Source organism: Eurytemora carolleeae, unplaced genomic scaffold (assembly GCF_000591075.1).
Source record: "Eurytemora carolleeae unplaced genomic scaffold, Eaff_2.0 scaffold431, whole genome shotgun sequence".
NCBI lineage: Eukaryota > Metazoa > Arthropoda > Copepoda > Calanoida > Temoridae > Eurytemora > Eurytemora carolleeae.
This window is the reverse complement of record NW_019396340.1, coordinates 183,142-207,999: the sequence shown is the minus strand read 5'-3', so window position 1 is coordinate 207,999 and position 24,858 is coordinate 183,142. Positions and strand designations below refer to the sequence as shown.

The window sequence follows — 24,858 nt, the reverse complement described above, 5'->3', positions numbered from 1 at the left end:
TTAACAATAGATTGCAGTACACAAAACCTAGAGAGTAATATAAACAATACAAAAAATATTAAGCCTGAGGAGCAGCTAGACAGCTGACAATTGTGCAGTACACTTAAAACAAATTTGATTTGTTCCAAGGAATATGAATTAGATATTGCTAAGTACGGCGATGTATGATAATATTGAATTTTATCTTAGATAAGCTCAAGGTAATAATGAAATGAAAGTTAATTGCGGTCGCGTATACTATGCGTACATATTGAAACCAGTTCTCTCTGGGCGGAATTTGTAAACAAGAATAGATGCATCAGTGTTCGTTTAGTATCCGAGGAGGATAAAAGCATTTAATTTTGATAATTTTGAAAATTCACATAGTTTCCTATGACCAGAATATTTCATAGATTATTTTTGTGAAAATTGATTCCATGTCAGGCTGTGACATCCGTCTTGTGTTTACTTTTCCGTCCAAATACAGTACACTGCAGTACAAAAAATGCGTACACCTTTGAAATAACTTTTCTTGCATTAGTACCTTGGATGAGCTGAACAAGATTTAATTCAGAAAGCTAAAACAGAAATTTAATTATTCTTATATATCATTTTCTGGTGTGGTTTCGCTTTAAAAATGACCTGCTTGAAAATTGCAAGAATTTATTACTTTTGTTACTAAGTTAAAGGCTTAAAGACAAGCGCGTACACAGGATTTTAGCCAAGGGGGGCAAGATTTTTGCCCCCCCCCCTGTCTGCTCTCCGTCATAGTACATCTTGTGTAATGAAGTATTCTCTTTAGAAGGCTAAAACTTCTCTTTCCTTCATTCTCATTGCCCATTAAAAGCATTTAATTGTTNCACAAACTCTAATTTTCTAATCACTATATCTTTGGAACCAAATGTTGTAGACCTTAGATATTAAAAACTATGAATTCTGTTAGATCAAATATTCTGAATTTGAAATATCAAAGGTTGACAGCATCATGTTCCTAAGGTTTGAATATTTGAGTTTGTGGCAGACTCAATTCCTTTATTAATTGACTGTAAGAAAATAGGAAAATAGAAAATAGAATACCTTTATTACATCTTCCATCATGTTATAAGCATCTAATATGTCGAGGTCTCGTTTTTGCAAAAGTTTTAGTTTAACGTATCTTAACATTTTGTATTAACAGTGAATTTAGACAAATCCTTAGTTTTTGTCATTGTTAGGTGTTACTTTTTAAATTTGTTTCCTTTTAATTTTGTATTTTGTATTGCCCAGGGGGGGGCAAGAGGACTACTGCCCCCCCCTGGGTACGCCACTGCTTAACGATAAAGCCTGATGTTTGAGTAATCGTTTCGACTGATTGATATTTTTTGGCCTTTCTGAGAAGTTCAATTAGTTTCTTAATTTTGCAGCTAGGATTACATCTTAACAAATATGGGTGTTGTTTAATAAAAAGCAATTATGATATCATTATCAGATTTACAATTGATATTCAAGATACATAACAGACACCTGGACATATTTTACCAACGGTTGCAGTATTAAATTATACCTTCATGGTTCTTACTCACGAATCAAACAATGATTAACAAATATTCTTATATATACATAAACAAAGATCTTGCAGTGCACAACTGCTGAATGTTCATAAATGTTTTTTTTTTATTAAATCAAGACCTGATTCATCAACTGTATTATAAACAAATAAACAAAATCAAAAAATACAAATACATGGGTTATTACAAAGGATAGCTGTTTTTGATGACCGGGAACTCTTCAGATATGACATTCTGAAGGTTGAATTCGGATTGAAAGTGGTTTACGTTCGAATAAATTGTTGAAAAAATAAACAAGTATTACAGCTGCAAGAATATGTAAATAATGTTATAAACTAATTTCAACGAGGATCTTTTCAGTTCTATTTTTCTAAGGAAACGCTGCAAACATTGTCAAAACGGCGGAGATTTCTAGATAACGGCATATCTCTGATGGCGGAGCGCAGCACATATAGAGAGAACGGCGGAGATCTGGAGAACAGGAATTATTGGAGAAGTGTAGTGTAGATGTGAAGGATGGGTTTGAGGTTTAGAAAATGAAGAACAGGAATAGCTGGAGAAGCGTATAGTGTTGATGTAGAGGAGGGGTTGGAGATCTAGAAAATGGAGAACTATTGCGTATAGTGGAACTGTAAAGGATGGGTTGGAGATGTAGAAAATGGAGAACTCTAGAGTAAAATGGAGGTGTGGAAGATGGGTTGGAAGTTAAGAAAATGGAGAACTATTGAGAATAATGGAGCTGAAAAGGATGGGTTGGAGATGTAGACAATGGAGAACTCCAGAGTATAGTGGAGTTGTGGAAGATAGGTTGGAGATGTAGAAGCTTGAGAGCTCTTGAGTATAGTGGAGCTGTGAAGGATGGGTTGGAAGTTGAGAAAATGGAGAACTCTTGAGTATAGTGGAGCGGTGGAGGATGGGTTAAAGATGTAGAAAATGGAGAAGTATTGAGAATAGCGGAGCTATAAAGGATGGGTTGGAGATGTAGATAGAGTAAAGTGGAGCTGTGGAGGATGGAATGCAGGACGGGAGATCTAAAGGACGGTCATGCTGTACAGGACTGGAGATATAGCACGGTGGAGCTCTGCAGGACGGGAGATCTAAAAGACGGTCGAGCTCTGCAGGACTGGAGATATAGCACGGTGGAGCTCTGCAGGACGGTCGAGCTCTACAGGACTGGAGATACAGCACGGTGGAGCTCTGCAGGAATGGAGATATAGCACGGTGAAGCTCTACAGGACTGGAGATATAGCACGGTGGAGCTCTACAGGACTGGAGATATAGCACGATGGAGCTCTGCAGGACGGCCGAACTCTACAGGACGGAATATATAGAGGCCGGTGTAGCTTTACAGGACTGGATATATACAGCACGGCGGAGCTCTGTAGGACTGTAGAGGACGTTGGAGCTCTGCAGGACGGGAGATATAGAGGACATTGGAGCTCTATAGGGCAGGAGATTTAGAGGACGGCCGGTTGGAGCTTTACAGGGCAGGAGATTTAGAGGACGGCCGGTTGGAGCTTGACAGGGCGGATTTAGAGGACGGCCGGTTGAGCACTACAGGACGGGAGATTTAGAGTACGGCGGAGCTGAATTGACGAGAGCTCTAGACCCTCACAATGACCTTCCCCTGTGAGACCCCGTCCAACTGGTCGATGAAGGAGGAGGGAAGGGCTTCAAACCCTTCAACTACATGCTCGTAACCCTGTAAAATAATTTTATAAACTTTTTTGTCGAATGTTAAATTGTTTTATTACCTTTATTTTTTCTTCTTTAAATAGTTGAAGGAGAGCTTGACGTGCACTATCCCATAAATGGTAATATCTAAACAGAATAGTTGGAGGAGAGCTTGACGTGCATTATCCCATAAATGGTAATATCTAAACAGAATAGTTGGAGGAGAGCTTGACGTGCACTATCCCATAAATGGTAATATCTAAACAGAATAGTTGGAGGAGAGCTTGACGTCCACTATCCCATAAATGGTAATATCTGAACAAAATAACTTAGTTTAGTTACAGACCTGCAAACAATGAGACTTTAATGATGACCTGAAACTCTTGATTTTGTTCTTAAGTTTATGAATGGTTTGTGAACAGGGGCGGATACAGGATTTAAGTGAGGGGGGGGGGCAAGATTTTTAGGAACAAATTTTTTTTTGACTTAAAAGACTCAAAAAGAGTCAAAATTAATGACTAAAGACTAAAAAACTAGATTTTTAACTTTAAGGAACAAAATTAACGTCCTCCCCTTATATTTGTTCAATTCCGCGGGGTTTCGGTATACTCAGAAGACAGGGATAAATATATTTTGAATCTTTTCAATTTATGATTTAATTTAGATTTAAAAATTGTAACATAAAAATATATTTTTTACCAATCTTTTTGGATGAGAAGGATTGTTAAAATAAGAGACATTGGTTTGATAAACCAAAACAAACTGATCTTGCCAACCAACCCAAGCTGATCTTGTCAACCAGATCAAACTGATCTTGCCAACTGAACCACACCGATCTTGCCAACCAACCTAACTGATCTTGTTAACCGAACCAACCCGATCTTGTTAACTAAACCAAATTGATCAAACCAATCAAAGCTGATCTTGTCAACCAAACCTAACTGATCTTGCCAATCAAGCCAAACTGGTCTTGTCAACCAAACCAATCTAATCTTTTCAACCAATCCAATCTGATCTTGTTAAACAAACAAACCTAATCTTGTCAAACAAACAAACCTGATCTTGTCAAACAAACAAACCTAATTTTGTCAACTAAACCAAGCTAATATTGTCAACCAACCAAACTGATGATCTAAACCAAACCAAACTGATCTTGTCAATCAAACCAAACTGATCTTGTCAACCAAACCAAAATAATCCTTCGGCTAACCTAAAACCTCTCAAACTTATCTTGCCAACCAAACCAAATCTAATCCCCTTGATCAACCAAAACTAAAAAAGACAAATTCTGATTAAATCCTAATATCTCTCTACAATAATACTAGGCTTTTTAGGGCGCTTCGCGTCCATCTTCTTTTTCAATTGTGAACATTTTCTCATTCTAACATTGAAAAACAAAGAAAATTTTTTTTTTGGCCCGATCGGTTCACCCGTTTTGAAGTTTATTGGATACAAACGGACAGACAACCAAGCCAAATTAATATACAGACGACACATATTTAAAAATTAGTTTTTTTACCACATTTCTTCCAATTAGAATTCTACCCAATACTTATCATGGTTTTTTCTTCTTTTACTTATTTTTCTTCTCCCATTTCCTTCTATGACGTGTTCTCGTTTATTCTTTTCCTACTTTTCCCATCTTACATCATTTTATTTTTTATTTCTCACACGATTTCCCTCTCTTCTCTCTTTCTTATTCTTTTCACCTTAACTTTGATAGTTTTATATCTATCTCTTTACCGTTCAAAAGTTACATTTTCCCCAGTTATCATGCTTTAGCGATTTTCCTCCCTTTCCTGACTTTCCATTATTTGTCTCCCTATTCCCTTCACATCTCCCTATTGTTAAACTATCCGTGTCTGCCCCTCAACATATGCAGAGCTCTCTATTGATCTCAACTCCCGGAGCTAAAACTCAGATCTGAACCTGACAAATAATTATTTGAGGTTAAACCGGGCAGGTGTTACCATCCGACCATATGTGCAGGGGGGATCTCCTCCCCTTTACAACCATACAGGTCGAAATCCCCCTAGGTTGGAGAAATAATCCCCGGGGGGAAGCCAAGCACAGGCTTTGACCACATATGGTGTTGTTTGCCACATCTGATTTAATTGATTGATTGCATCTCATCCAACCACATCTTTAATTTATCAATATTAATCAGCTGTAAAAGAATAAGTTCTTGTATGAATCTTCAATCTATAATTTGTATACAGTGGGACTAGGTATTAAACCTAGAGAAATGGAAGATAGAATTTAGTTCAGCTTATGTGTATTTGATGTTGTTAATGTTAAATCATATCCTTCTTACCTGTACACGTTGACTCCAGTAATAGATATCTCCTAATATCAAAAATACAAGGTTATATAAAGAAAACTAATAGATATCCTCTGATATCAAGAATACAAGGTTATATAAAGAAAACTAATAGACATCTTCTAATATCAAGAATACAAGGTTATATAAAGAAAACTAATAGACATCTTCTAATATCAAGAATACATGGTTATATAAAGAAAACTAATAGATATCTTCTAATATCAAGAATACAAGGTTATATAAAGAAAACTAATAGACATCTTCTAATATCAAAAAAAAAAAAAAAAAAAAAAAACATTTACATATGACACAAATATGAGAACATTATAGCCATAGATTAATTAACAATAACAAAAAGAACACTAGATGTCGTCTTTTCAAGATTTTTCATTCGCAATAACCCTGAGGCAGAAGTCCAAAGGAGTTAAGCGTATGCAGCGTAGAACAGCCTCTCTCTCTAAGGATCCAGGAGAAAAAGGAGAAACCAGGAGATCCCGGAGAAACAGGGGATCCAGAAGAATCAAAATAAACTAGGAGAAACCAGGAGAAACCAGGAGAAACCAGGAGAAACCAGGAGAAACCAGGAGGAACCAGGATAAACCATAAGAAAATAAGAGAACCCAGGAGAAACCAGAAGAAACCAGAAGAAACCAGGAGATACATGAGTTCCATGAGAACTATGAGAAGCCATTAGAAGCCATGAGATCTATAAGAAACCATGAGAAACCAGGAGGAACCAGGAGGAACCATGAGAAACCATGAGAAACCATGAGAAACCATGAGAAACCAGGAGACCCATGAGAAGCCAGGAGATCCATGAGATTCATGAGAACCATGAGAACTATGAGAACTATGAGAACCATGAGATCCTTGAGATTCATGAGAACCATGAGATCCGTGAGATCTATGAAATCCAGGAGATCCATGAGATCCATGAGAACCATGAGATTCAAGAGAACTATGAGATCCTTGAGATTCATGAGAACCATGAGAACCATGAGATCCGTGAGATCTATGAAATCCATGAGATCCATGAAATCCATGAGATCCATGAGAACTATGAGATCCATGAGAACTATGAGATCCATGGGATTCATGAGAAACCAGGAGATAAATAGATATTAGAGGATGATGTGATAAAAGCCTGTCATGTTTCCCACATAATATTTTAACCCTGTTGCGTATGTACTCTATATATCCTGAGAATATGTGTTTTCTCCAATGTCGGGTTCTTTGCTGGACATTCAAGGATGAATAATCTAGTATTGGAGACAATTGAAAACCATTCAAAAATAAGAAACTATCGGATAAATCTGCATGGGGGCTCATGGATTAAAAGGATGGGAGAGCTTGTTTGGAAAAAGCTTAAAGATTAAAGTGCTGGATGACAGTTGGAAGGATTTTGAGACCGGTAAAGGGGGGGTGTATTACAAGAAAAAAATGAAAGTCAATATTTTATCGGTAAACTTCTAGTAGCAGAGAAGTTTATAAAGAAAATAACTAGGGAAGTTAATCTTGTATTTTTGTATTTCCTTGAGAGTTATTGCCAGGTCCAGCATTGATAGTTTTGAAGGAGAAGTTAGGTTTCCATAGCTAGCTAGGTTTCCAACAAGTATTATCTAAATATAGGTTTCCAAAACTAGCTAGGTTTCCAACTAGTATTATCTAAATATAGGTTTCCATAACTAGCTAGGTTTCCAACTAGTATTATCTAAATATAGGTTTCCATAACTAGCTAGATTTCCAACAAGTATTATATAATTATAGGTTTCCATAGCTAGCTAGGTTTCCAACTAGTGTTATCTAAATATTAGTTTCAATAGCTACCTAGGTTTCCAACTAGTATTATCTAAATATAGGTTTCCATAACTAGCTAGGTTTCCAACTAGTATTATCTAAATATAGGTTTCCATAGCTAGCCAGGTTTCCAACCTTATCTTATCTAAATATAGGTTTCCAGAGCTAGCTAGGTTTCCAACTTATCTTAACTAAATATAGGTTTCAATAGCTATACTTCCAACTAAGTATAGGTTTCCAACTAGTATTATCTAAATATAGGTTTCCATAACTAGCTAGGTTTCCAACTAGTATTATCTAAATATAGGTTTCCAAAGCTAGCTAGGTTTCCAACTTATCTTATCTAAATGTAGGTTTCCATAACTAGCTAGGTTTCCATAACTAGCTAAGTTTCCAAAGCCAGCTAGGTTTCCAACTAATACCATATATATTATATAAGTTCCATGAGCTTCAAGTAAATATCGTCTTACCCTTCCAAAGATTGCCATGTTATTTATGATATTTGTGGATAAACTGCCCCCTACAGCATCCCAGAATATATCAACCTAATCAACACAAATCTATTAAATTAAAATACACTTATTTAGAACTCGCTGAAGGGCCCGGCGTTGCCAGTGGATTTTTTTAAAAATAATTTTTTTTTTTAAATAATGATGTTTAGAAAAAAAAATTCAATTAATTAATGTCAAAAAAATCAGCCCAATCAGTCCAGCCGTTTGGCCGGCTATACGCAACATGAAAATTCTATATTTTTTAGCATATAACACCCCCCGACCACCCATGAGTGTCCACAAAAATTTCAGCCCAATCGGTCCAGTACGTATTTTGGCCGGCTATAGGCAACATATATACGAATGTTTTATTATATAGATTGTACACAGGCTTTTTTATAGCAGTTTTTTCATATCCAACTAGGGAAATACAATTTGGAAAACTCTCCGATAAAACTTCCTAAGAAATTAAATAGAATACTTAAAACACTCTTGGATACAATACAAACCAAAAGCATTCATCAAAGAGATCCCTAAAATATGTTCTAATGAAACAATCGATCCCCTGCAGTACCCTAGAAACCCCTGAAATACCCCTCCCTGAAGGTCCTTCAACCCCTGAAATATCACTGAAGGTCCCTTAGAACCCCTGAAATACTCTTGAAGCTCCCATAAAACCTGAAATACCTCTGGAGCTCCTAAGATACCACTCAAAGTCCGCTGGAACCCCTGAAAGTCCCCTAGAACTTCTTGAATTCCCCTAAAGCAGTGAAAGTCCCCGAGTACCCCTCAAATACCCTGAAGGTCCCCTGGAAGCACTGAAATACCCCTAAAAGTCGCCTAGAACCCGTGAAAGTCCCCTAGACCCCTGAAAGTCCCCTAGAACCCCTTAAATACCCCTGGAGTTCCCCTAGAACCCCTAAAATACCCCTGAAGGTCCCAAGGGATATTAAAGTGTTCACACACACATGCTCTGAATCCTCTCAATCGATAGAAGGAGCAGATAGAAGGGTATAGGAACACCGGGCCCTTCTACCCAGGGGAGGGGGGGGGGGGGGCTCTACCCCTGGGTTGGGAGAGAGGGGGAACAGAACCTATAGGAAGAGATTACACGTAAAGGAGCTGGACTAGGGGACATAAGGGCCGGAGGAGGAAGAAAAGGGAAACGAGGGAAGGGTTTGACACCTTTAGAGACTAAAAGGATAGAGGGTGATGAAAACAGGAGACGGAAAAAAGTTATTATAAACGGTTACACAATTACTCAAAAGGAATTAAAAAGAAGCTAAATAATAATAATAAATAATAAATATACATAATGCATACATATGTATATAACTGCAGATTAAAGAATGAAGAATAAGATGTATTGTTATGAACAATAAATCCTGACAAACAAGAATCTTTTCAAAGATTTTAATTCAAATCAAAACCTTCTCGTATTTTGGCGGGAAGAACTAAACTGTCCTGGAGGGTCCATCAATTCATGAATTGCAAGTAAAACCTTTAAATATAGGAATATATTACAAATGGAGAAAAGCACAGGGGATAGGTACGAAAGGGAGGAAGAAAAGAAAGAAGAAAGTTAAAAAAATCAAAGAAAAAAGAAAGAAAGAAAGAAAGAAAGAAAGAATGAATGAAAGAAAGAAAAAAAGTAAAAATAAAGAGAAAAAATTAAAGAAAGAAATAAAGAAAGAAAGAGATACAGAGAAAAAAGGAAGAAAGAAAGAAAGAAAGAAAGAAAGAAAGAAAGAAAGAAAAAAGAAAAAATAAAGAAGAAAAATGAAAGAAAGAAAGTTAGAAGAAAGGTTAAAATTAAAGGAAACTTCAAAGAATGAAAGAAGGTAGAAGATTACGAACTGAAAAAAAAGCAAGAAAAGAGAAAAAGAATTGACACCGAATGTGAAGAGGAAAGAAAGATTTAAGAAAAAATTAAGTAGAATAAAGAAAGAAAGAATAAATTAAAGAAGTTTAAATAAGGGACAGAAAGACGAAGAAGGGAAAGAAAATATTTTATGTTTACACAGAGGAACAAATAGAATTTGTTTATTCCAAGAAATAAGTACAAACTATTTACGCACTGGAAAAGTATTAATACGCATTTATGATTGGAATTACACGCAATTAGACGTTAATCCATCCTTACCCCTTCGGGAGCTGCGATTTTCAATGTTTGAGCGACATCTTGGGTTTTATAATTGAAGGCCCAGTCAAACCCAAGCTCAGTTTTTATCCAAGAGGCCTGAAATAATAAATATTATTATGAATAAGGAATTTAGTCTATGCAACAAACTCTGATTTTCTAATCCCTATATCTTTAGATTCCAATGTCGTAGACCTTAGATATTTCAAACTATGAGTTTTGTTAGATCAAATAATATAAGTTTGAAATATCAAAGATTTACGACATTGGGTTCCAAAGATATAGGGATTATAAAATCAGAGTTTGTGGCAAAGAATCAACTCCTTTGTTCATAAAATTAAACCTATACAGAAACAAATAAGATTTTACAAAGCTGTACATCGAGTGTATATACTTTATATCTTTATATAATTAGGTGAATATTTGTAAATTATCTTTTACCTACCATGAGCAAATGTTTAGATATTGATACATACAATCTTTTAAAACTTATTAACGAAATTAAATTTTTTTATTAAACGAGCTTTTCACCCCGCCCCGAAACGGTACGTTATATAAAATTTATTTTTGTTGCAATTGAAAATGTGCATAAACATTGGTATAGATATAATGTTGTAAACGAATACGTATTAACCTTGTTTTAATTTATGCAATTTTTATGTACCCGTTTTCTGGAACTGTTTAATTTACCCGTATTTACGAACCCGTGTTATGTCCATGTTTTATGTACCTGTTTTATGTACCCGTTTTCTGTAACTGTTAAATTTACCCGTATTTACGGACCCGTGTTATGTCCATGTTTTATGTACCTGTTTTATGTACCTGTTTTATTTTACCTGTTTTATTTACCTGTTTTACGGACCCGTGTTATGTCCATGTTTTATGTACCTGTTTTATGTACCTGTTTTATTTTACCTGTTTTATTTACCTGTTCATTTACCTGTTTTATTTACCTGTTTTATTTACCTGTTTTATTTACCCGTTTTATTTACCTGTTTTATTTATCTGTTTTATTTACCCGTTTTATTTACCTGTTTTATTTACCTGTTTTATTTACCTGTTTTATTTATCTGTTTTATTAACCTGTTTTATTTACCTGTTTTATTTACCCATTTTATTTACCTGTTTTATTTACCTGTTTTATTTATCTGTTTTATTTACCCGTTTTATTTACCTGTTTTATTTACCTGTTTTATTTACCTGTTTTATTTATCTGTTTTTTTATCCGTTTTATTTACCCGTTTTATTTACCTGTTTTATTTATCTGTTTTATTTACCTGTTTTATTTACCTGTTTTATTTATTTGTTTTAATTATCCGTTTTATTTACCCGTTTTATTTACCTGTTTTATTTATCTGTTTTATTTTATTTACCCGTCTTATTTACCTGTTTTATTTATCTGTTTTATTTTTCCGTTTTATTTACCCGTTTTATTTACCTGTTTAATTTATCCGTTTAATGTACCAGTTTTATGTACTTATTCTTTAGAAAAGATACCTTCTCACTGCTCCCTGTGTATCCAATAACTCTTAAACCTATCTCCCTGAAAATAAAGATTTACTAAAAGGTTTTAAAAATTCATTTTAGAATCGCATTTGTCTGACCAAGTATGAGATATCCTTGTTATTGTTTCTTTGAACTATTTATTTTTGATTGCGGTTCCTCTTCGAAGTGACTCTTGTGCATTTCATGCGAGAAATTGTTAGAATTAAACACTTCTCGAATCAAGAAAACGACGATATCTTTCACGTTTTTTATCAGACTAAGGTTTCAAGAATATCGTTGTAAATCAGGCATTGCCATCATTGAATGTAGGGTAACTTTAAACTTCAATCTTAAATGGGATTGAAATCAAAAATTGAGAAAGTCTGTAAATTATAACAATTCAAAAAAGTTTTAAAATGTTTCTTTTTGTTTATGTTTTCTATTTGTTTAATTAAATATGTTATAGTTGAATCAAGATAGCTTATCATATTTAGCTATATCAGAACACAACCACTCCCCCATCTCTCATGTGAATCTACAAATTTACCCCCCCCCCCCCCTATAGAACCACCGCCCACCCAGCTGCCTGGAACCAGGACATTAGTTTAGTTTAATTGACGTATTTCATGAGATGAAACTAATACATCGTGTTTAGATCTAATTCATTGTTGGAAACTTTTTCCTATAAGATATAGACAAGATAGAACTATAGAAAAGGGAGGAGAGCCTTCATTTCAATCCATGTTTTAATCAGTCATTTTTTTAAATCATAGACATTCAGCTATCCCTTTACATACCGTACCAAGGTATAATGCAAGGAAAGTTATTTCAGAGGTGTACGCATCTTTTGTTCTGCAGTGCACTGTCTCTGGGCGTTAATGTAAACACAAGACGGATGTCACTACCTGACATGGGATCCATCTTTCACATAAAAAAATCAATGAAATATTCTGGCCAAAGGAAACTATTATGTGAATTATCAAAATTATCAAAATTTAATGCTTTTATTCTCCACGGATACTTGACAAACACTGATACATATATTCTCATTTACAAATTCCGCCCAGAGAGAACTGCTTTCAATATGTACGCAGAGTATACGCAACTGCAATAATTTTTCCTTGCATTATAACCTTGTACCGTATTATCTTTGGTCTAATTCCTACTTAGCTATCTGTCCTACAAGATGACCCATCTAGCTAACTGTACTTACTTAGCTATCTGTCCTACAAGATGACCCGTCTACCTAGCTGTACTTACTTAGCTATCTGCCCAACAAGATACCCATCAAACTAACTGTACTTACTTAGCTATCTGTCCTACAAGATGACCCATCTAACTAATTGTACTTACTTAGCTATCTGCCCAACAAAATGACCCATCTAACTAACTGTACTTACTTAGCTATCTGCCCTACAAGATGACCCATCTAGCTAACTGTACTTATTTAGCTATCTGTCCTACAAGATGACCCATCTAACTAACTGTACTTACTTAGCTATCTGTCCTACAAGATGACCCATCTAACTAACTGTACTTACTTATCTATCTGTCCTACAAGATGACCCATCTAGCTAACTGTACTTACTTAGCTATCTGTCCTACAAGATGACCCATCTAACTAACTGTACTTACTTAGCTATCTGTCCTACAAGATGACCCATCTTACTACCTGTACTTACTTAGCTATCTGTCCTACAAGATGACCCATCTAACTAACTGTATAACTTACTTAGCTATCTGTCCTACAAGATGACCCATCTTACTATCTGTACTTACTTAGCTATCTGTCCTACAAGATGACCCATCTAGCTAACTGTAATTACTTAGCTATCTGTCCTACAAGATGACCCATCTAACTAACTGTACTTACTTAGCTATCTGCCCAACAAGATGACCCATCTAACTAACTGTGCTTACTTAGCTATCTGTCCTACAAGATAACCCATCTAACTAACTGTACTTACTTAGCTATCTGCCCAACAAGATGACCCATCTGTCCTGCTGCACTGCTGATGACAATAGTTTCTCCAGGTCTAGCTTTGCACACCTCTGTTAAGCCAATATATGCTGTTAATCCGGGTACCCCTAAACATGCAGGGATTTCAGTCAAACATTCAAGCTTAAACGAATTCAAATCAATCAACTATAAAAGTATTTATATAATTAATCTATCTAAACTATCCAACTATCCAAATATCCAACTATCCAACTATCCAACTATCCAACTATCCAACTATCCAACTATCCAACTATCCAACTATCCAACTATCCATCTATCCAACTATCCAACTATCCAACTATCCAACTATCCAACTATCCAACTATCCAACTATCCAACTATCCAACTATCCAACTATCCAACTATCCAACTATCCAACTATCCAACATTCCAACTATCCAACTATCTATCTACTATGCCGGCTGCCTGTACTAACCCTAATTACAAGGTATAGTTCGACCAGTTTATACTAAATATCATATTAGTTTAACCACGGTTAAATATTCTAGAAAATAAAATAAAACTTGGAAACCAAGTTTACAGTACATTTAGAAACTAATCTGAACATAAAACAATTTAAAAATAAATTTAAAACAAACTATAACTATACTATTGTACAATTTAGTGTTGTAGTACAGGGTTACCCTCTATAAATGAGTTTTGAAAGACCACCTAAAACTCCCTAATTACGAAAAGCTAAAGGTTAAATAAATGTTGAATATAGTCTTGTAATAGTTTGATTTGTCAAAGGATTTTAAATATGAGTTCATATGGAACCACATATATACAGAAAAACATTGAATGAATATCGTACAGTCGTCTCTGATTATCTTATCCTTTGTGGGTAACCTTGTATCACTGTATGTTACCTAAAAGACCCAATGCCGCTGATTTGGGCATTGACGCATTTTCTAGTTGTCTTGGTAATGTTTCAACCAAAGGAACCTCGTGTCCGCCCAGTACCTGATCAAAATTTTAATATTTTGGCATTTTGAACAAACATTTCAAAAATATTGGGATATTTAGACATTGTTGTTATACATGTCCTACATACATTCGGAGGTACAATAAACCAAACTATGACATTTTTTTAAGAAACTAGTGTATAGTATACTATAGAGTTCAGTATGTACTACATGTACCTGTGTAAGAGTAGGATCTACTGTACTGTACCTAGTGTAGAGTACAGTATGTACTACATGTACCTGTTTAAGAGTAGGATCTACTGTACTGTAACTAGTATAGAGTGCAGTATGTACTACATGTACATGTGTAAGAGTAGGATCTACTGTACTGTACCTAGTGTAGAGTACAGTATGTACTACATGTACCTGTGTAAAGGATCTACTGTACTGTAACTAGTATAGAGTACAGTATGTACTTCATGTACCTGTGTAAGAGTAGGATCTACTGTACTGTATCTAGTGTAGAGTACAGTATATACTACATGTACCTGTGTAAGAGTAGGATCTACTGTACTGTAAGTAGTATAGAGTACAGAATGTCCTACATGTACCTGCTTAAGAGTAAGATCTACTGTACTTTTACTGGTACATAGTACAATATGTACTATAAGTGCCTGTGTAAGAGTAAGATCTACTGTACTTTAAGTAGCATAGAGTACAGTATGTACTACATGTTCCTGTGTAGGAGTAGGATGTAATGTACTGTAACTAGTATAAATTCAGTATGTTCTACATGCACCTGTGAATAGGATCTACTGTACTGTACCTAGTGTCGAGTACAGTATGCACTACATGTACCTGTGTAAGAGTAGGATCTACTGTACTATAACTAGTAAAGAATACAGTATGTACTCTATGTACCTGTGTAAGAGTAGGGTCTACAGTACTGTAACTAGTATAGAGTACAGTATGTACTACATGTAACTGTGTAAGAGTAGTATCTACTGTACTGTAACTAGTATAGAGTACAGTATGTACTACATGTACCTGTATAAGAGTAGGATCTACTGAACTGTACCTAGTGAAGAGTACAGTATGTATACATGTACCTGTGTACGAGTAGAATCTACTGTACTGTAACTAGTATGGAGTAACTGTGTACGAGTAGAATTTACTGTACTGTAACTAGTATAGAGTAACTGTGTAAGAGTAGAATCTACTGTACTGTAACTAGTATAGAGTACAGTATGTACTACATGTACCTGTGTACGAGTAGAATCTACTGTACTGTACCTAGTGTAGAGTACAGTATGTACTACATGTACCTGTGTAAGAGTAGGATCTACTGTACTGTAACTAGTATAGAGTACAGTATGTACTTCATGTACCTGTGTAAGAGTAGGATCTACTGTACTGTAACTAGACCAACCCATGGAACCAATCAGTAGTTTTCCCTACAAGCAAAAATGTTGGTAAAAATTACCCTTTTTTGAATATTTTCTATTTAAAACTTATTTTTTTGTTACTTTTTCTTTTTCTTTTAATCATAATAATCTATTAATTCTTCTTATTTACAAATTGGGTATTTTTTATATTCATATTTTTTACAAATTATAATTTTTAAGTGACAGCAACATAATACATGTTTATAATGCAGATAAATATTATTTCGAATATTCTTCTTTTCTGTCTACCCTTGGAACCCTTGTTCACTTTATTTAACTGTGTTGTCTGTGTTATTTGCATACCCCCCCCCCCCTCCCCTGAAAGGGTAATATGCAATTCTTAACATTTAGATGATAAAGCAATTTGTATTTCTTTATTTTTTGCTGTGTACACTGTACACTGTACAGCATGAATTTGAGTAGCACGCCCCTCCACAAGATTATACAAACTCAGCATGAAGCTGACTTTGTCAACTTTTCTACAGGTTTATACTCCGGATATAAATTAGTAGAACTTGGATTTTTTCTTAAATTCTGAATCTGCTGCATTATTCATGTATCCTGCAGTAATTTTGAAAAAGATCTCCATAGCCTAATACTGCTTTCAGGTAGGTTCAAGGAGATCTAGAAGCACCCCCTAGGACAAGTACCCCCATGTCAAAATGCTGATCTCTCTCAGAAAGTTTTGATTAAGATTCAAAAGTAAAGTGGTTTCTGAGTTCAACTATGAAGTAGGATAATGTTGGAGGTATGGGAAGTAGAGGGGTATCGAGAGATCATCTCGCAGAAAATCTCTGTTTTTCCTCTTGTTTTATACATCTTTCCGATGTGTATGCGGAATTAGGATAAATTATCCCATTATTACCCATTAGATCTGCACCGCAAATACACCTGGGGAATGAGAGTTGTCCCTTTCTCCGTAGTGTGGACAGAGATTTTCCACGAGGGCTCCTGCTGCTGAGTAAGTTAGGTAAAAAGTTGGATTGATGTATAATGTACTGCTAGAATACTCCATAACTCTTTTAATTATTCAATTCGTCCTCTATTCGATTATTACTCTCCTGTTTATGTATGTAAGTATTCTAACATTTCAGGATTCAGCTTTCCCAGCGCCTAGGCTTCAATAACAAGGAAAGCTCGGGAGAGAGGGCTTACACAAACCATAATCTAGGATCAACTGTCTAACTAATATTTCTTCATATATTCCTTTTTCTTATGAAATATTCTACGCCATTCTTTTTTAATATTTAAAAACTTATTTTCAATTTATTGATTTTACCTTAGGATAATCAGGATTCTTAGATTCCACAACTCTTGCAATCTATAAAAACAGAAAATTTCATGATATTGGGTTTTAATGTGTTATTTACAAATAGATATATTATGTTGTATTTACAAATACATTTATCTAAATTATGCTTTTCTGCTATATTTCTAGTATGAGTGGGATGAGGAAGATAAGTAGGACGAGAGGATGAGTAGGATGAGTAGGATAGGTAGGATGAGTGGGATGAATAGGATTAGTAGGATGAGTAGAATAAATAGGATAAGAAGGATAAATAAGGATAAGTAGAATGAGTAGGATGAACAGGATGAGTAGGATGAGAAGGATGAGTAGGATGAGTAGGATGAGTAGGATGAGTAGGATGAGTAGGATGAGTAGGATGATTAGGATGAATAGGATAAGTATTGAGTAGGATGAGTATTGAGCAGGATGAGTATTGAGTAGGATGAGTATTGAGTAGGATGAGTATTGAGTAGGATGAGTAGGATAACAATTTAAATTTTACTCTTTCTGTGGCTGAAATTTTATTTCTCAATTTGGTTTTAGGAAAGCCAAAACTTTGCAAAGAAAAACCTGTAATTGCCCTTTTAGCCCCCGCTATGGGTTGCTTGTGGGTAGTCTTAAGAAATTTAATGAATTTGAGAGAATTTGAAAACATTTCAAAAATACACAATTTCACGAAATAATTATAACAATTTAAAAGTTAAATATTTTTAACCCAAAGAATGACTGTTAAAATGAAGTATTGCAGGGGGTAGGTGTCCTAAAAATGTTGGCTTAAATCATGTTCTAAAATGAAGTATAGCAGGGGGTAGGTAGGTGTCCTAAAAATGTTGGCTTAAATCATGTTCTAAAATTAAGTATAGCAGGGGGTAGATGTCTTAAAAATGTTGGCTTAAATCAAGTTCTAAAATGAAGTATAGCAGGGGGTAGGTAGGTGTCCTAAAAATGTTGGCTTAAATCATGTTCTAAAATGGGTCCAAAGAAAACTGCTCGTTTTATATTTTTACTACGCGCTTTCTCCCCCCAGTCTTTTCAAGTAAATAGGTCAATTGGCCCCCGGTATTGTTTTAATAATTGGGCTATATTATACCGAAGAATAGGTTGATATGGTCACGCTGGGTGGAGGGGGGGGGGGTTTAGTTAGGGGGATGGAAACATAAGGTGTAATAAGAAAATGGTAAGTAAGTTTAATAACTAAGAAAATTACAAGACAAGAAGAGAAAAAAGAGTAAGAAGAAAATGAAAAAAGACAGAAAAAAACTTTGAAACCCTTGACTGATCAGGAAAAAAAAGAAAACAAAAAAAAATATGTTTAAGAAAATATACAAGAACAAGAAACAGAATAGAAAATATAAAGATACATATCAGAATATTTACAAAACAGACAGTTCTCAAAAAAAAAAAATAAGAGACAGATCTTAAATATAAAACAAGAGAAAGGTCTGAAAATAGACAAAACAGGGGACGGATTGGAAAATGAATAAAACAAGAGGCAGATATAAAATAGAAGAAACAAGAGACAGATAAAAATAGAAGAAACCAAAATAAAGATAAAAATAGAAGAAAACAAGAGACAGATAAGACAGATATAAAATAGAAGAAAACAAGAGACAGATATAAAATAGGAGAAAACAAGAGACAGATATAAAATAGAAGAAAACAAGAGACAGATAAATAATTGAAGAAAACAAGAGACAGATATAAAATAGAAGAAAACAAGAGACAAATAAATAATTGAAGAAAACAAGAGACAGATATGAAATAGAAGAAAACAAGAGACAGATAAATAATTGAAGAAAACAAGAGACAGATATGAAATAGAAGAAAACAAGACACAGATATAAAATAGAAGAAAACAACAGACAGATAAATAATTGAAGAAAACAAGAGACAGATATGAAATAGAAGAAAACAAGAGACAAATAAATAATTGAAGAAAAAAAGAGAAAGATATAAAATAGAAGAAAACAAGAGACAGATAAATAATTGAAGAAAACAAGAGACAGATATAAAATAGTAATAAAGTACAGAGTGAGTCTAAAATACAGTGTGATTTTGTACTTTTTTTGTACAAATCTTTTTTTTTAAATTTGCGCTAATATTTTTTCTCATCCTAATTAAAATAAATATTTTATACTCCGTCTTTAAAAAGTAACAAATTATAAAAACAGTGTTTTTTAAAAGTTTGATTCTTTCTTTGTGATTTCGCGCAGATAGTGTTACATCATTATTATTAAGTTATCGTTATACACTATACTGTGAATTAACAATGAGAATTTACACCTAATTAGTTTGGAAACCCAGCTGTGCCTGAACATCTATACTATATTATAACCTCCTTTGAAAATCTAAGCTGTCCCTGAAAAGTCGACCAACTCAATTTAGAATTTTTAAACCAAGCAATCAACATATGCGGTGTTCTAATCAATATTTAAAACTAATCGGTTAAGAGGTTCGTGAGTTAGGTAATCGGACATAATAAACAAACATATTTAATATTTATAGATTAATAAAAAAAACTATGAAAAAAATAATGTTTTCAGTCTCATTTTGTTTTGATTCAGATCTTAGATCAATCACTTGAAAGGCCACTGTAAAAATTGTAAAGACTATTTACTTCAGAGGTACTTATCCTACAGGGAGATAAATATGGCTAAAGCTGGATTCGGAACTAGGGATCCCAAACTGCAGGAAGCTAAATCCAGTGATCCGAAACCATGGATTCGAAAATAGGTATCCTATGCCATGGATCCGAAACCATGGATTCGAAAATAGGTATCCTATGCCATGGATCCGAAACCATAAATGCGAAACCAAAGAGTCTAAACCTGGGACCCGAAACCAAAACTTTTAAACCAGGGATCCAAACCTGAAGGGAGCCAAACTGCAGGTAGCTGAAACCAGGGTATCTAAACCAAGGATTCGAAACCAGGGAGCCAAACGGCAGGGAGCTGAAACCAGGGAGTCTAAACCAGGGATTCAAAACCAGGGATCCGAAACCATGAAAAAAATGCAGACCTGTTTTTTTCCCGCACTATTGTTCAATTTCCCTGCATTGAATAATTGATCTACATAATTGCCTTTTTTCAGGGCATTAACCTTAGGGCACTCCCTCAATATCAACCATCTCCTCTTCCTCCCCCCTCCCCCTCTTCTTAGATCATATCCCTCACCCCGCCCCTCCCCACCTGTTGAGCACAATGTCCGTTCTAACGCCGGAAGAGAGTTGAACGGACGGAACGGATGCATGGTCCAATTAGAGAAAATGTTGAGCGCGCGAGGATGCCCATATTGATAATTAACATTTCCCGAGCCCAATGTTTTGGGAGAGAGCAGCTGCAACTTTTTTTAGAGAAAAAAGTTCATTGAATGACAATAACTGTCAACTGGCTTGGATGAAACTTCCTCCCCCCAGGACAGCTGATTTGTACAAATAGTTTTTTTTTCTCTCCCCAAGTTATTTTATTAAAAGTTTCAGCTTTTTCTCACATTTTTGGTAAATATTAGGCCCTTGTCTAGAAACAGACATGTTATGAAATAAACGGAAAAGTAGCAAAAGCCGTGGAAACTACCCTAATTTAGAAAAACTACGTAAAGTATTTTTCAAAAAACATTTGTACAATCTCTTTTATTAATAATTCATAACTGTTAGGATTTCTACACCCGAATCTAAAAACTGAAAGAGTAACGATATGTCTCGTGAAATTTTGTTCAATGAAATGTTAGTTAATGTTAACACGTGAAGTTTCCAAAAGAGGTGAAATGTCATCCGTTTAAAAAATAAAAATGTGAATTTAGATTATACAAAAACTACAAAAAACGTACCTGTCTACCCAATATTGGTTGTCCCGGCTCAGAATACGCAATATGCAATCTGGATTTTTTATCTTAATATTTTTTTAATCCATGGAAGTTCTTTTTCGAGGGAAAAACTTTTTAAAAATTTTGTTGCGTGTGGGTTAGTTTGCGGTAACCAATTTAAGATTTAAGACCATGGTTTCAAAAACATTAAAAAAATTTCAATCATAAAAATAAAAAATGGCGTATTTTTTAATCTAAAGGACGTCTTTTAATTCAGAATGGTGCATTTTATAGTTTTTCAAAATGGCGCGTATTAATTCAAATTTTAATTCAAAATGGCGTCTTTAAAATAAAATCCTTGTAATAGGGTCCACAGAGATATATAAAGCTCGGCACACTATTTCTCCTTTACACAAATCCCGCATTTCTTCTTCCTAAAAATTAAAATTAAAAATAAGTTAACAGGTCTATTTTGGTTTTCTTGTATGATTAATATAACCTTAATTTTGAAATGCTCCTCTGTCAGTTCTCCTTTCACTCTGGAGGCCAAAGTCCAAACTTCTCTTGTGTACGGCATTTTTCTGAAACAGCTGCTGAACAATTGTGTATACACTGTACATAATGTACAATAATTGAATGTACAACTCATTGCAGATTAAATATTGAGAAAATCTTTATCTACTGCTTCTTTTATCCAAAAATCATGAAATTATAAAACTTATTTTTCTCTTATGTTTATAAACTTTTATATTTTTCTTGTTATTTGATGATTTATTCGATTTTAAATCGTATTTGGCTCTTGCTGAAACTGTTTTTACAATCTCAATGATGAAACATCCTTTTTAAACTAGGCTAGTTTTATTATCATAATCAGAATCAAAATTAGCTAAATTTTTGAAATATAAATCAAACTCTGTGGCCCGGGGCGGGGATGGAAGCCTGAGAAACCAAGACCTATCAAAACTTGGTAGATGAATCTGATCAATTCTCAATATCCTCTCATATATAATTTTATGATTGATCTGCTCAATATTATTCTACTCACAACTTGTGGGAAATAAGTATGCGAGATAAAAATGGGAAACCAGGTAAAAGAGAAATAGTAGAAAGGGCGGGAGAAAAGAGGCAGAAGGGAAGGGAGGGAAGTAGGAGAGGGTGTAAAGGAGAAAAAAGTGGAAAGTTGGAAAGAAGGGAATGAAGGGAAGGAGGAAATAAGGGAAAGAAAGGAAGGAGGGTAAGGAAGGAAAGGAAAAGGAAAGGAAGGAAAGGGAGGAAAGGGAAAGGGAAGGAGGGGAAGGAAGGAAAGGAAAAGGGAAGGGATGAGAATAAAGATGAAAAAAATATTTTTAAAACTAATTTTTAACATAAAATTCCGATAATGGGGAGTGGGCGCGGGGATGGGATGTGAAAGATAGACAATGGAAATCTGATCCTAAAATAAAAATATTTGGTGAAATAAGAGAGGAAAAAATTGGAGAACTAGCAATTGTGAACTTTTAAACTTTAATTGCAGAGTATAAATTGCAATAATTTCTCACGTTTAAAAATAGGAAAATGCTAAAAAAATTTTTTTTTATTCGTCTCCTTTTTATACATCTCCAGTTTACAGGATCAAACATTAGATAAGGTTCCTTGAATAGAACTAGAGATGTGTCTGGTTTGTCTTGAAACTTGAAGCAAAAACTTGTTTAGATCATCTTTAAATATAAATGTTGATGTCAGTTTTCAAAATTTATACAGTTTAATATTTTGAATAGTATTTATACCGCCGGTGCCCTGAGCTAGAGAGAAACAGCACAATTTGTCTAAAATTAGGATCTTTGACCCCCCCCCACCCCACCCCCCCCCCCCCCCACCGTGGCGGGGGGGGGGGGGGGGGGGGGGGGGGGGGGGTATGAATGGTGTCATTAAGAAAGCCCAAATCTAAGATGTAGGATGGAGATTTCAATGCCTTGAGAGACTTGAATGCCGGGGGCACTGTATCCCAACTTCCTCTTGTAAATAATATCCCAAGTAGTTCCAACTTCCATCAAAATTAAACCAAATTATACACAGTTTAAGGTGTAAAAGTAAAGTTCTTTCGAAACTAACTTTTAAAATTATTTAGAAAGCACCAAATTCCCCCCCCCCCATTGCCCCCCCGGCCTCTTGGCCCTAACAGTCATAAAACGAAGAATACAAAACTACATAGGTTCATTCAATTCTTGGGGGTCAGGGGCCATCATCTAGGGGACAAAAATACAGTAGCTAGAAGGTTTAAGATTATTCCAAATATAGCTTAAGATCCAGCTAATCCAAGCCATATTAGGAGATCTATCTTATCCAAACCATATCAGGAGATCTAGCTTAATCAAACTATATCAGGAGATCTAACTAATCCAAACCAGATCAGGAGATCTAGCTTATCCAAACCAGATCAGGAGATCTAGCTTAAACCATACCAGGAGATCTATCTTATCCAAACCAGATCAGGAGATCTATCTTATGTTAACGATGTTAGGAGATCTATCTTATTAAAACCATACCATGAGACCTAGCTTATCCAAACCATATCAGGAGATCTAGCTTATCCAAACTATATCAGGAGATCTAGCTTATCCAAACCATATCAGGAGATCTAGCTTAATCAAACCATATCAGGAGATCTAGCTTAATCAAACCATATCAGGAGATCTATCTTATCCAAACCATACTAGGAGATCTAGCTTATCCAAACCATACCAGGAGATCTATCTTATTAAAATAAACTTTAACAATTCAGATGTGTAAGAGCCCCCCCCCCCACCCTTCTAGTTATCCAAGGATATAAAAGTTGTTGCGAAAACCCATCTTTCTCTACTCTGCTAACTGCTTAGTTCATGGCTCTGCTCTTCTCTTCTACACAGTTTGATGAGTCTATTCAGAATCTCTGGGCGGAACCGTGGGTGGGGGGGGGGGCGGAACTAAGGGCGGATGGAAAAGAGGGGGCAGGACGCGAATGGAAAGGGGGGTGAACTAGGCTCCCCTCTGTGCATCCCATTTTTTGCAAAATTAACACACACAAAAAATAGTTTTAATCCCAGTTCTTTGAACCCAATTCTGGTGATTTAAGGAGGTTTAGGTATTATGCAGATTAACCTTTATAGATTAGATCAAAAAATAATTTTCACCGATTATTTTATCGTTTTTTGTTTAATCCTATATTTTTTTCAAAAGATACAGATAAATTTTACCTTCTTACCTTTGCTATATATAATTGATACAAAAGTAAAATAAGAAATCAATAAAAATTTTGTTTAAATTATTTCGAAATTATTTCCTAAAACATATCAAAAATTAACAGTGCATAACAGATCAGATCAAAGTATTCTATTTTTCTGTTTTCAGTTTTACAAAACTCAACTTCTTCTAAAAGATGGAATGCAAAAAATTGGGATGAACTAACTGCATGGTTTTGAAAAATAAGGATTAGCTGGATCTGGTGATGGAGAGGAGGGGAGGGGTAAATCAAAATCTACGCATATATATATATATATGTACATAAATGACTGTTTACCAGGCCCCCTGCCGAAGTCGGTCTAATCTATTTATTGAATTTATACAATAGACTTGCAGGCCCAGCACCTGGTTATAAATATAGTTCATTTCAATGTAAATACTTCCCAAACATGCAGATTAGATAGAATACTATATCCGGATAAACAAACCAGTTAAACCATATAAATGACAAGGATGGATGAAGGGAGAATATGGATGGCAAGGGTGGATGAAGGGAGAATATGGATGACAAGGATGGATGAAGGGAGAATATGGATGACAAGGATGGATGAAGGGAAAATAAGGATGACAAGGGTGGATGAAGGGAGAATATGTATGGCAAGTCTGGATGAAGGGAGAATATGGATGGCAAGGATGGATGAAGGGAAAATATGGATGACAAGGATGGATGAAGGCTCTAAATATGCAGAATTTCTGTTTTGTTACTGAACATAATATATCCGC

At 34.9% G+C, this 24,858-nt stretch overlaps 1 protein-coding gene across 2 annotated transcripts; it reads right to left on the bottom strand.

Moving 5' to 3' along the window:
- Positions 1–1,647: 1,647 nt before the first annotated feature.
- Positions 1,648–21,483, bottom strand: LOC111701290 (prostaglandin reductase 1). Of its 2 annotated transcripts, XM_023472488.1 has the most exons (14): positions 21,377–21,483; positions 21,235–21,311; positions 20,902–20,950; positions 17,068–17,109; positions 15,732–15,797; positions 14,308–14,401; positions 13,404–13,524; positions 11,449–11,494; positions 9,955–10,050; positions 7,791–7,865; positions 7,056–7,142; positions 5,515–5,546; positions 3,281–3,347; positions 1,648–3,228 (listed from the first exon to the last, which is right to left on the bottom strand). In XM_023472488.1, exons 1-14 carry the CDS (start codon positions 21,452–21,454, stop codon positions 3,130–3,132), a joined length of 1,029 nt encoding a protein of 342 aa, XP_023328256.1. In that variant the 5' UTR covers positions 21,455–21,483; the 3' UTR covers positions 1,648–3,129. The 2 variants fall into 2 exon arrangements, with proteins under 2 accessions (XP_023328256.1, XP_023328257.1); XM_023472489.1 differs by lacking the exons at positions 1,648–3,228; positions 3,281–3,347 and adding an exon at positions 3,354–3,515.
- Between the last annotated feature and the right edge of the window lie 3,375 nt (positions 21,484–24,858).

Excerpts from the sequence above, each read along its gene's own strand:
- LOC111701290 (XM_023472488.1), bottom strand. The coding sequence starts at position 21,454 with ATGCCGTACACAAGAGAAGTTTGGACTTTGGCCTCCAGAGTGAAAGGA. Across the intron at positions 14,402-15,731 it reads TAGATCCTACTCTTACACAG|GTACTGGGCGGACACGAGGT; the intron begins GTACATGAAGTA and ends AATTTTGATCAG. Across the intron at positions 11,495-13,403 it reads CTTGTTGGGCAGATAGCTAA|GGAGATAGGTTTAAGAGTTA; the intron begins GTAAGTACAGTT and ends CTTTATTTTCAG.